Below are 12,009 nucleotides of genomic sequence, written 5' to 3'. Positions count from 1 at the left end.
TGGGTGGGGTGTCACTGTGTCTCTCTGTGCGCAGGGACTCTGGAGGTGCTGGGTGGGGTGTCACTGTGTCTCTGGGTGGGGTGTCACTGTGTCTCTGGGTGGGGTGTCAGTGTGTCTCTCTGTGTGCAGGGACTCTGGAGGTGCTGGGTGGGGTGTCACTGTGTCTCTGGGTGGGGTGTCAGTGTCTCTGTGTGCAGGGACTCTGGAGGTGCTGGGTGGGGTGTCACTGTGTCTGTGGGTGGGGTGTCACTGTGTCTCTCTGTGTGCAGGGACTCTGGAGGTGCTGGGTGGGGTGTCACTGTGTCTCTCGGTGGGGTGTCACTGTGTCTCTGGGTGGGGTGTCACTGTGTCTCTCTGTGCGCAGGGACTCTGGAGGTGCTGGGTGGGGTGTCACTGTGTCTGTGGGTGGGGTGTCACTGTGTCTCTGTGCGCAGGGACTCTGGAGGTGCTGGGTGGGGTGTCACTGTGTCTGTGGGTGGGGTGTCACTGTGTCTCTGGGTGGGGTGTCACTGTGTCTCTCTGTGCGCAGGGACTCTGGAGGTGCTGGGTGGGGTGTCACTGTGTCTGTGGGTGGGGTGTCACTGTGTCTCTGTGCGCAGGGACTCTGGAGGTGCGTCTGCTGGGCTGTGTGGGGCTGCTGGAGGTGGTGCCAGGACGAGCCCGAGGCACCGCCGTGGTGCTGCCATCGTACAGTCCCGGCGAGGGCAGGTCCTTCATGCGCAGCGGGAAAGGACTGTACGGCCGCAGCGGAAGTGTGAGCGGGAGAACACCAAGCAAGACTGACGAGCTGTCCAGTGAGTCTGTCCCAGTGTCTGTCTGTACACCCGGCAAGACTGACGAGCTGTCCCGTGAGTCTGTCTGTCTGTCTGTACACCCGGCAAGACTGACGAGCTGTCCCGTGAGTCTGTCTGTCTGTCTGTCTGTCTGTCTGTACACCCGGCCAGACTGACGAGCTGTCCCGTGAGTCTGTCTGTCTGTCTGTCTGTACACCCAGCAAGACTGACGAGCTGTCCAGTGAGTCTGTCCCAGTGTCTGTCTGTACACCCGGCAAGACTGACGAGCTGTCCAGTGAGTCTGTCCCGGTGTCTGTCTGTATACCCAGCCAGACTGACGAGCTGTCCAGTGAGTCTGTCCCAGTGTCTGTCTGTACACCCAGCAAGACTGACGAGCTGTCCAGTGAGTCTGTCCCAGTGTCTGTCTGTACACCCAGCAAGACTGACGAGCTGTCCCGTGAGTCTGTCCCAGTGTCTGTCTGTACACCCAGCAAGACTGACGAGCTGTCCCGTGAGTCTGTCCCAGTGTCTGTCTGTACACCCGGCAAGACTGACGAGCTGTCCAGTGAGTCTGTCCCAGTGTCTGTCTGTACACCCGGCCAGACTGACGAGCTGTCCAGTGAGTCTGTCCCAGTGTCTGTCTGTACACCCAGCAAGACTGACGAGCTGTCCAGTGAGTCTGTCCCCGTGTCTGTCTGTACACCCAGCAAGACTGACGAGCTGTCCAGTGAGTCTGTCCCAGTGTCTGTCTGTACACCCGGCCAGACTGACGAGCTGTCCAGTGAGTCTGTCTGTCTGTCTGTACACCCGGCCAGACTGACGAGCTGTCCCGTGAGTCTGTCCCAGTGTCTGTCTGTACACCCAGCAAGACTGACGAGCTGTCCAGTGAGTCTGTCCCAGTGTCTGTCTGTACACCCAGCCAGACTGACGAGCTGTCTAGTGAGTCTGTCCCAGTGTCTGTCTGTACACCCGGCCAGACTGACGAGCTGTCCAGTGAGTCTGTCTGTCTGTCTGTACACCCAGCAAGACTGACGAGCTGTCCCGTGAGTCTGTCCCAGTGTCTGTCTGTACACCCGGCCAGACTGACGAGCTGTCCAGTGAGTCTGTCCCAGTGTGTGTCTGTACACCCGGCCAGACTGACGAGCTGTCCAGTGAGTCTGTCCCAGTGTCTGTCTGTACACCCAGCAAGACTGACGAGCTGTCCCGTGAGTCTGTCCCAGTGTCTGTCTGTACACCCAGCAAGACTGACGAGCTGTCCCGTGAGTCTGTCCCAGTGTCTGTCTGTACACCCAGCAAGACTGACGAGCTGTCCCGTGAGTCTGTCTGTCTGTACACCCGGCAAGACTGACGAGCTGTCCCGTGAGTCTGTCTGTCTGTCTGTACACCCGGCAAGACTGACGAGCTGTCCCGTGAGTCTGTCCCAGTGTCTGTCTGTACACCCAGCAAGACTGACGAGCTGTCCCGTGAGTCTGTCCCGGTGTCTGTCTGTACACCCAGCAAGACTGACGAGCTGTCCAGTGAGTCTGTCTGTCTGTCTGTACACCCAGCAAGACTGACGAGCTGTCCAGTGAGTCTGTCTGTCTGTCTGTCTGTACACCCAGCAAGACTGACGAGCTGTCCCGTGAGTCTGTCTGTCTGTCTGTACACCCAGCAAGACTGACGAGCTGTCCCGTGAGTCTGTCTGTCTGTCTGTACACCCAGCAAGACTGACGAGCTGTCCCGTGAGTCTGTCCCAGTGTCTGTCTGTACACCCAGCAAGACTGACGAGCTGTCCCGTGAGTCTGTCCCAGTGTCTGTCTGTACACCCGGCAAGACTGACGAGCTGTCCCGTGAGTCTGTCCCAGTGTCTGTCTGTACATCCAGCAAGACTGACGAGCTGTCCCGTGAGTCTGTCCCAGTGTCTGTCTGTACACCCAGCAAGACTGACTATCTGTCCTGTCCGTGTCAGAGTAACACTGTGTGAGAATCTGTCTATATGGAAGTCTGTCAGTCTGTCAAGCAGCTGCCTGCCTAACTGTGTCTCTCTCTTAGTGGAGGTGAGCGCTGTGCTCAAGCTGGAGAACACAGTGGTGTGGCAGACAGCCTGGAAGAGTGTGGGGGAGCAGTCCTGGGACCAGACCTTCACTGTGGAGCTGGAGAGGGTAAAAGCCACTGGAATAAGAATAAAACTAACAACAGTGTACAGGACTGTCTGTATTAACCCCAGTGTCTCTCTCTCTCTCAGTGGTAGTGTACATGACTGTCTGTATTAACCCCAGTGTCTCTCTCTCTCTCTCAGTGGTAGTGTACAGGACTGTCTGTATTAACCCCAGTGTCTCTCTCTCTCTCAGTGGTAGTGTACATGACTGTCTGTATCAACCCCAGTGTCTCTCTCTCTCTCAGTGGTAGTGTACAGGACTGTCTGTATTAACCCCAGTGTCTCTCTCTCTCAGTGGTAGTGTACATGACTGTCTGTATTAACCCCAGTGTCTCTCTCTCTCTCAGTGGTAGTGTACAGGACTGTCTGTATTAACCCCAGTGTCTCTCTCAGTCCAGGGAGATGGAGATTGCAGTGTACTGGAGAGACTATCGCTCTCTCTGTGCTTTGAAGTACCTGAAGCTGGAGGATTTCCTAGATAACCAGAGACACAGAGTTCAGCTGGAGCTGGAGCCTCAGGGCATCCTGCTGGCTGAGGTACGGGTCTCGTTCACTGAAGTCACACATGGCTACACTCCTGAAGTGCACTCTGGAGTGAGAGCAAAATACAATGAACACCCTCATTAACAGAATTGATCATCTTATCTATATATTAGTGATTTCCATTGGTACAAATCTATGGTAGTAGGGTCTACATTATGCTATCAATGCTATGATTAACTTATTACTGCCGTTGATCTGTGACATCAGCTGCATGGTTCATCCCTGTGTGTGTCAGCCCTGTCTCATTTCTCCTGTGTGGGTTTCAGGTGAGGTTCTTCAACCCCATCATCGAGAGGATCCCCAAGCTGCAGAGGCAGAAGAAGGTCTTCTCCAAGCAGCAGGGTGAGAGAGCGAGTGTGCATGTGTGCACATCAGGCTAGCCACATACCAGAACCCGTGCAGCCCTGTAGTCCTAATGTCAAAGCATCAGGGAGAGGGCTTTACTCTCTACTTTAGCACCATCTGGTGGGTGGATCTGCTATTGCGATTTTATAACCCTCCATTGCTGAGCTGCCTGAACCTGCCTGGTCAGGCCTGTGATGGAGACACAGACCCAGCGCCTGTGTCATCCAGTTCAGAGGTGGGCACGGCGCTGTTCCTGGTGTCAGGGTGACATTCACTCCTTTTGTTTTGTGACGGGTCGTTATTGTGTCCCTGTGGTGTTGTTGTGCGACTCTAGTGTCCTGATGTGTAGTGACGGGGTGTTGTTGTGTCACTGTGGTGTTGTGTAGGCAAGGCGTTCCTGCGGGCTCGACAGATGAACATTGACATCGCCACCTGGGTCAGACTGCTGAGGAGGGCAATACCTACAGCCAACAGCACAGGAACCTACAGCCCCAATGCCCACTCCCACAGCACCGGGTAACTGTACTGACCACTCCCCACACTCCCACAGCACCGGGTAACTGTACTGACCACACTGACCGCTCCGCACACTCCCACAGCACCGGGTAACTGTACTGACCACACTGACCGCTCCACACACTCCCACAGCACCGGGTAACTGTACTGACCACACTGACCACTCCGCACACTCCCACAGCACTGGGTAACTGTACTGACCGCTCCCCACACTCCCACAGCACCGGGTAACTGTACTGACCACTCCCCACACTCCCACAGGACCGGGTAACTGTACTGACCACACTGACCGCTCTACACACTCCCACAGCACCGGGTAACTGTACTGACCACACTGACCGCTCCGCACACTCCCACAGCACCGGGTAACTGTACTGACCACACTGACCGCTCCACACACTCCCACAGCACCTGGTAACTGTACTGACCACACTGACCACTCCACACACTCCCACAGCACTGGGTAACTGTACTGACCGCTCCCCACACTCCCACAGCACCGGGTAACTGTACTGACCACACTGACCGCTCTGCTCACACGGCAGCGGTGCCGGTGCGGACAGCTGGAGTGTGAGTGGTCAGGGCGGGTGACCGAGTGCGTGTGTCTTCCTGCTCCAGGGAGATCTCGGTGGAGAAGCTCAGCCTGGACAGCGATTCCCCTCTGAGAGCCGAGCCCCAGAGAGACTCCGAGCCACACACCCCGGTGAGTGGGCAGGGGGTAGGACCGGGGTCGGGCTGGGGTAGGACCGGGGTAATGCCCGGGTCAAATCGGGAAAGGACCGGGGTAAAATCGGGGTGAGACCACGATAACACGGGGGTAGAATATGGGTAAGACTTGGATAAGACTGGGGTCAAATCAGGATGAGACTGGGATAAGACCGGGGTCAAATCGGGGTGAGACTGGGATAAGACCGGGTCAAATCGGGGTGAGACCGGGGTAAGACCGGGATAAAATCAGGGTGAGACCAGGATAAGACCGGGGTAAAATCAGGGTGAGACCAGGATAAAATCGGGGTAAGGCCAGGGTAAAATCAGGGTGAGACCCAGCGGGGTAGTACCAAGATTAGGTCAGGGTAAAATCGGGGTTAGACCAGGATAAGACCGAGGTCAAATCAGGGTGAGACCAGGATAAGACCGAGGTCAAATCGGGGTGAGACCAGGATAAAAATGGGGTGAGACCAGGATAAGACCGGGTAAAATCAGGGTGAGACCAGGATAAAATCGGGGTAAAACCAGGATAGGGCCATGGTAAAATAAGTGTAAGGCCAGGGTAAAATCGGGGTTCAGTCCGCGATGCAGCCGGCCCCTCTCGCAGCTCGTTGACGAGGCCGGGATATTTACAGTCCGAGGGGGAGGGGGTGCGCTGAGAGAGACTCGTGCTGGTGCAGAGCGCCGGCACTAATTAACACACAGCCCCTCCTCGCAAGGCCAGCCGGCAGATGGCTCGGCCAGCGTGACCACCGGATTCATTAGCGAGGAAACTAATGAGCACCGGGGGGAGGCAAGGTGAGGCGGAAATTCACCTCCAGCCGCAAGCCGTTCTGCTGCGTTGTTGTGACGGTCTCTCCCCTCCTCCACAGGGAGAGCGCGTGCCTGCTGTCGAACCCCTGTCCCCGCCCAGCCTTGCCGGGGAGCGGCCGGCCCGGACGCCCTCCCAGAGCTCTCAGAACAGGTATTACCCAGCAGGCCTCGGGGCAGGCCAGCTCAGAGAACGAGGCTCTTGCACCTGTGAGCCGGTGGATGGTGTGTGTGTGTGTGTGTGTGTGAGATGAGCCCTGCCTGCTGGTTCCGGCCCATCTAGAGCTGTCATTTGCAGTGCAGTCAGGATAGTGGTAGGGGGGTCCGTTCTGGCCCAGTTCAGAACCCTGGGGGGGGCTAACGCACCAGGCAAGGAAAGAGAGGTAGCAGCAGTAACCAGCTCATGTCAGAAACGAACAAGGGTGATTCTGGCAAAAGCAGCACAGGCCATCCAGCTCGGTCGCCCTTGCTTGCTTCTCCCCAGGAGTGTGTGTGTGTGCGTGTACATGTGTGTGTACCCTACCTCTCCCGGTCTGACCTGCACATGTGTCTGTCTGCCCCGCCAGCAAGCAGAAGAGAGCCCCCCTCTGCCTACAGGACTTCCGGCTGATTGCAGTGTTGGGCCGTGGCCATTTTGGGAAGGTAGGCCAGCTTCTGGGGACAGTCACACACAGTCTGCTGTAGTGGATCTGTCTGGGCAGTGGGCTCTGGGGACAGTCACACAGTCTGCTGTAGTGGATCTGTCTGGGCAGTGGGCTCTGGGGACAGTCACACAGTCTGCTGTAGTGGATCTGTCTGGGCAGTGGGCTCTGGGGACAGTCACACAGTCTGCTGTAGTGGATCTGTCTGGGCAGTGGGCTCTGGGGACAGTCACACACAGTCTGCTGTAGTGGATCTGTCTAGACTGTGGGCTCTGGGGACAGTCACACACAGTCTGCTGTAGTGGATCTGTCTGGGCAGTGGGCTCTGGGGACAGTCACACAGTCTGCTGTAGTGGATCTGTCTGGGCAGTGGGCTCTGGGGACAGTCACACACAGTCTGCTGTAGTGGATCTGTCTGGGCAGTGGGCTCTGGGGACAGTCACACAGTCTGCTGTAGTGGATCTGTCTGGGCAGTGGGCTCTGGGGACAGTCACACACAGTCTGCTGTAGTGGATCTGTCTGGGCAGTGGGCTCTGGGGACAGTCACACACAGTCTGCTGTAGTGGATCTGTCTGGGCAGTGGGCTCTGGGGACAGTCACACACAGTCTGCTGTAGTGGATCTGTCTGGGCAGTGGGCTCTGGGGACAGTCACACACAGTCTGCTGTAGTGGATCTGTCTGGGCAGTGGGCTCTGGGGACAGTCACACACAGTCTGCTGTAGTGGATCTGTCTGGGCAGTGGGCTCTGGGGACAGTCACACAGTCTGCTGTAGTGGATCTGTCTGGGCAGTGGGCTCTGGGGACAGTCACACACAGACAGTCTGCTGTAGTGGGGTGTGGGACTGAGTGTGTGTGCTTGGCCTGTCCCAGGTGCTGCTCTCGGAGTACAAGAAGACGGGTACCATGTACGCCATCAAGGCCCTGAAGAAGGGAGACATCGTGGCCAGAGACGAGGTTGAGAGGTGAGATCTTCTCGTTCCGGGCGAGCTACCCTGTTGTAGCACACACAGTGGCCTGCAGGGCAGCATCATTGTGCAGCCAGGTCAATTCAGAGTGAGCGGCTCTGCACCAGCCTGGCCCGGGACAGGGCACACAGTAACACAGCACAGCCGTGCTATAGTACATCGATACTTAAAACGTATCATTTTAAGCACATACTAAATACATGTTTGTGTTTCCCTCTGATTCCTCCTCCTCTCTCCCTCTTTCCTCTCTCTCAGTTTGATGTGTGAGAAGAGGATATTTGAGACAGTGAACACCTCTCGTCACCCGTTCCTGGTGAACTTGTTTGCGTGTTTCCAGACGCCGGAACACGTGTGTTTTGTGATGGAGTACACTGCAGGGGGCGACCTCATGATGCACATTCACTCCGATGTGTTCACAGAGACGCGCGCTGTGTCAGTACATCCCGTTGTATGTGTCTGTCTGTGTCTCACTAGGCTCTTGTCTCTGTCTCTGTGTCTGTTTTGTGTGAGTGTCTGTGTCTCACTAGGCTCTTGTCTCTGTCCCTGTGTCTGTATTGTGTGAGTGTCTGTGTCTCACTAGGCTCTTGTCTCTGTCCCTGTGTCTGTGTTGTGTGGGTGTCTCTGTCCCTGTGTCTGTGTTGTGTGGGTGTCTCTGTCCCTGTGTCTGTGTTGTGTGGGTGTCTCTGGGTCTGTGTCTGTGTTGTGTGGGTGTGTGAGTGTCTCTGTGTCTATGTCTGTGTTGTGTGGGTGTTTCTCTGGGTCTGTATCTGGGTTGTGTGAGTGTGTGTGTTTCTCTGGGTCTATGTCTGGGTTCTGTGGGTGTCTCTGGGTCTGTGTCTGTGTTGTGTGGGTGTCTCTGGGTCTGTGTCTGGGTCGTGTGGGTGTCTCTGGGTCTGTGTCTGGGTTGTGTGAGTGTGTCTGGGTTGTATGGGTGTCTCTTGGTCTGCATCTGCGTTGTGTGGGTGTCTCTCACTGGGCTCTCTTCTTTGTCTGCAGGTTTTATGCGGCCTGTGTGGTTCTGGGGCTGCAGTTTCTGCACGATCACAAGATTGTGTACCGGTGAGTACCAAGATTCCCTCCCTGTTTCTCATTCATGTCACCAGACTGCTGTCAGCCTTCCTCTCCTCCTCCTCTCCCTCTGTCACCGCTGTCCCTCACGGTGTCTTCCTCTCCTCCTCAGGGACCTGAAGTTGGACAACTTGCTCTTGGACACGGAGGGCTATGTGAAGATTGCGGACTTCGGCCTGTGTAAAGAAGGTGTGTGCGCGCCTGGCCGTGTCGCTCGGTCCGACGGCCAGTGTGTCCCGTCAGCTGGCTTGTCCCTCACTGCTGTCCCCTCTCTGCGTCAGGGATGGGCTACGGCGACCGGACCAGTACGTTCTGCGGGACCCCGGAGTTCCTGGCCCCCGAAGTGCTGACTGACACGTCGTACACGCGGGCGGTGGACTGGTGGGGGCTGGGGGTGCTGGTGTACGAGATGCTGGTGGGCGAGGTGAGGGGCCGTTTGTTTCTGTCGTCACGGCATTCGAGTCCCTGTGCTCCTCTCTCTTTTTGTCGTTTTCCGCGTTATTAACGTACTGCGTGGAACTGTCGGAGCCTGTGGAATTACAACCGTACCGACACGCTGCCTGTGTTTCAGTCTCCTTTCCCAGGTGACGATGAGGAGGAGGTGTTCGACAGCATCGTTAATGATGAAGTCCGTTACCCACGATTCCTCTCCACCGAGGCCATTGGCATCATGAGACGGGTGAGGTTCTCCCCTCGGCCAATCACAGGCCGGCCTTGTGCCGTCAGCCACCTAGAAAAGGCAAATCACACACCAGCTCCTGCTGTCGTGTCTCTTATTAAATGAGAACCCATTAGAAGAACTTAACAAAAGGTCAGAGATGAGAAGACGCTGTTCAGCACACTGAGTTTGCTTGCCAGGGATTTGTCCCGGGATCTTATCCAGCTGTTTCTGTTATGGGCTTGAGCCACACAGCTGGACCTCCTCTTGGCCTGTGGGGGTTGGCCGTGGTCCACTCATGATTATTGTGTCGTCCCACTGATGCACTGTGGGCACTGTCTGTGTGCAGCTCCTGCGGAGGAACCCAGAGCGCAGACTGGGCTCCACTGAGAGGGATGCCGATGATGTGAAGAAGCAGCCCTTCTTCAGGGTAAGCGTCTCACTGTCTAGCTCTCTCTCATCATCCTTGTTCGCTGTCTGTAAGCTCTCCCTCATTCTGCCCTCTGGTGTCTAACCTCTCTCTATCTCCGGGTTTGTGTGTCCACTGTCTGGATCTCTCTGCTCTCTTCCCTCTCTGATCTTTATTCCTTATCTCGTCCTGGCTCCATCCATCTCCCAGGGGGTAGATTGGGAGGTGCTGTGTCTAACCAGTCTCTCGCTCTTTCAGGGGGTGGACTGGGAGATTCTGAGTAACCTGTCTCCTCTCTCAGGGGGTGGACTGGGAGGTGCTGAGTAACCTGTCTCTCTCTCTCAGGGGGTGGACTGGGAGGTGCTGTGTCTAACCTGTCTCTCTCTCTCAGAGGATGGACTGGGAGGTGCTGTGTCTAACCTGTCTCTCTCTCTCCGAGGATGGACTGGGAGGTGCTGTGTCTAACCTGTCTCTCTCTCCCAGGGGGTGGACTGGGAGGTGCTGTGTCTAACCTGTCTCTCTCTCCCAGGGGGTGGACTGGGAGGCGCTGCTCCAGCGGCAGGTGAAGCCGCCCTTCGTGCCTTCCATCGTGGGGAAGGAGGACGTCAGCAACTTCGACGAGGAGTTCACGACAGAGGCGCCCACCCTGACCCCACCCCGAGAGCCCCGCCCGCTCTCCCGCAAGGAGCAGGAGAGCTTCAAGGACTTTGACTACGTCTCCGACCTCTGCTAGCCCTGCTGCGCCTGGACAGAGGGGGCGCTGTCTGCCTGCCTGTCCGTCTCGGCGCTGCGACCGAGGGAGACTTTGGGCAGTGTGTCTGCCCCTGGACACCTGGACCCTGGACTGTTCCCAGAGCGCTCCCTCCTCTGCTTCCCTGCGCGCTGCCTTCGTCCCTCTCCCTCTCCGGACAAGAGGATGTGGATTAGGTCAGCGGACTCTCGGGAATGACATATTCCCGCGCGCAGGCCGAGCTGCAGAGAAGGGGAGAGGGAGAGGTGACGGGGTTCGAGCAGAGACCCAGCCCCGGTGCGGCAGCTCGTGTGGCATGGGTCCTCAGTGAAGGAGGGAGGAGGGGACTGAGCAGCACAAGGTGTGGTAGGGTGGTGGGCAGGCAGTGTGCCTTTTCCGCCTAAACACCGAGAGAGAGGAGGAGGAGCAAGAGACTTCCGGTTATACTGTGATAGAGGTGGTGAGGGGTGGGGCTGTAGCACCGACCGAAGCCTTAACGTTTCGAGAGCTGTCTTGCGGGGCTGGCATGAGTAGAGCGAGAGGTTTGCAGACTGAAGCCTGCAGCGCTGGAGGAACGAGTCGCTCCAATTATATTTTTAAAATGCTTTTAGTACGTGTGTGTGTGTGAACAGGGGGGGGATCGAGCAGAGCGGATGAGCAGGACATGAAGGAGACACAACCAGCCGGGATCGGGAGTGGTCACTCCAGACCCGATTCTGAAGGTCCGGTTCATGTGGAGAAGGAGTGGTCACTCCAGACCCGATTCTGAAGGTCCGGTTCATGTGGAGAAGGAGTGGTCACTCCAGACCCGATTCTGAAGGTCCGGTTCATGTGGAGTAGAAGTGGTCACTCCAGACCCGATTCTGAAGGTCCGGATCATGTGGAGTAGAAGTGGTCACTCCAGACCCGATTCTGAAGGTCCGGATCATGTGGAGAAGGAGTGGTCACTCCAGACCCGATTCTGAAGGTCCGGATCATGTGGAGAAGGAGTGGTCACTCCAGACCCGATTCTGAAGGTCCGGTTCATGTGGAGAAGGAGTGGTCACTCCAGACCCGATTCTGAAGGTCCGGTTCGCGTGGAGTAGAAGTGGTCACTCCAGACCCGATTTTGAAGGTCCGGTTCGCGTGGAGTAGAAGTGGTCACTCCAGACCCGATTTTGAAGGTCCGGTTCGCGTGGAGAAGGAGTGGTCACTCCAGACCCGATTCTGAAGGTCCGGATCATATGGAGAAGGAGTGGTCACTCCAGACCCGATTCTGAAGGTCCGGTTCATGTGGAGAAGGAGTGGTCACTCCAGACCCGATTCTGAAGGTCCGGATCATATGGAGAAGGAGTGGTCACTCCAGACCCGATTCTGAAGGTCCGGATCATATGGAGAAGGAGTGGTCACTCCAGACCCGATTCTGAGGGTCCGGTTCATGTGGAGTAGAAGTGGTCACTCCAGACCCGATTCTGAAGGTCCGGATCATGTGGAGAAGGAGTGGTCACTCCAGACCTGGTTCTTGTGGAGCTTGTGAAGGTTTGAAAAGTTCTGTTATTATTTTACAGTAAGTGAAATTTTAGTTTCAGGATTTAAAATAATATTAATGATGATATTAACAAAGTTGTGTAAATTATACCGAGTACATTATGCAGAAAAAAAACATTGTGGAAGTAGTGAAGGACTGAATGATTAAATTTTTATTTTTACTCTTAATTTTCCTGTTT

General features: G+C 56.2%; 1 protein-coding gene across 6 annotated transcripts in view; it reads left to right on the top strand.

The window, feature by feature from the left end:
* pkn1a (protein kinase N1a) overlaps positions 1–11,998 on the top strand; it is a 39,189-nt gene extending 27,191 nt beyond the window's left edge. For 5 of the 6 annotated variants that reach the window (XM_069195677.1, XM_069195675.1, XM_069195674.1 and 2 more), the window contains exons 7-22: positions 600–794; positions 2,805–2,914; positions 3,304–3,447; positions 3,720–3,795; positions 4,185–4,314; positions 4,933–5,017; positions 5,895–5,986; positions 6,399–6,474; positions 7,344–7,435; positions 7,694–7,870; positions 8,435–8,497; positions 8,619–8,695; positions 8,788–8,930; positions 9,078–9,185; positions 9,514–9,594; positions 10,103–11,998. In XM_069195677.1, the coding sequence (XP_069051778.1) occupies positions 600–794; positions 2,805–2,914; positions 3,304–3,447; positions 3,720–3,795; positions 4,185–4,314; positions 4,933–5,017; positions 5,895–5,986; positions 6,399–6,474; positions 7,344–7,435; positions 7,694–7,870; positions 8,435–8,497; positions 8,619–8,695; positions 8,788–8,930; positions 9,078–9,185; positions 9,514–9,594; positions 10,103–10,306 (1,853 nt within the window). In that variant the 3' untranslated portion in view covers positions 10,307–11,998. Of the gene's footprint in view, positions 1–599; positions 795–2,804; positions 2,915–3,303; positions 3,448–3,719; positions 3,796–4,184; positions 4,315–4,932; positions 5,018–5,894; positions 5,987–6,398; positions 6,475–7,343; positions 7,436–7,693; positions 7,871–8,434; positions 8,498–8,618; positions 8,696–8,787; positions 8,931–9,077; positions 9,186–9,513; positions 9,595–9,831; positions 10,082–10,102 lie in introns of those variants that run through there. The other variant, XM_069195678.1, reaches the window with a different exon arrangement.
* The last annotated feature ends 11 nt before the right edge of the window (positions 11,999–12,009 follow it).

The sequence above is a fragment of the Lepisosteus oculatus genome, chromosome 11 (genome assembly GCF_040954835.1).
Source record: "Lepisosteus oculatus isolate fLepOcu1 chromosome 11, fLepOcu1.hap2, whole genome shotgun sequence".
In the NCBI taxonomy this organism is placed as follows: domain Eukaryota; kingdom Metazoa; phylum Chordata; class Actinopteri; order Semionotiformes; family Lepisosteidae; genus Lepisosteus; species Lepisosteus oculatus.
Note: the sequence above shows the minus strand (reverse complement) of the source record. Positions and strands in the feature narration are given on the sequence as shown.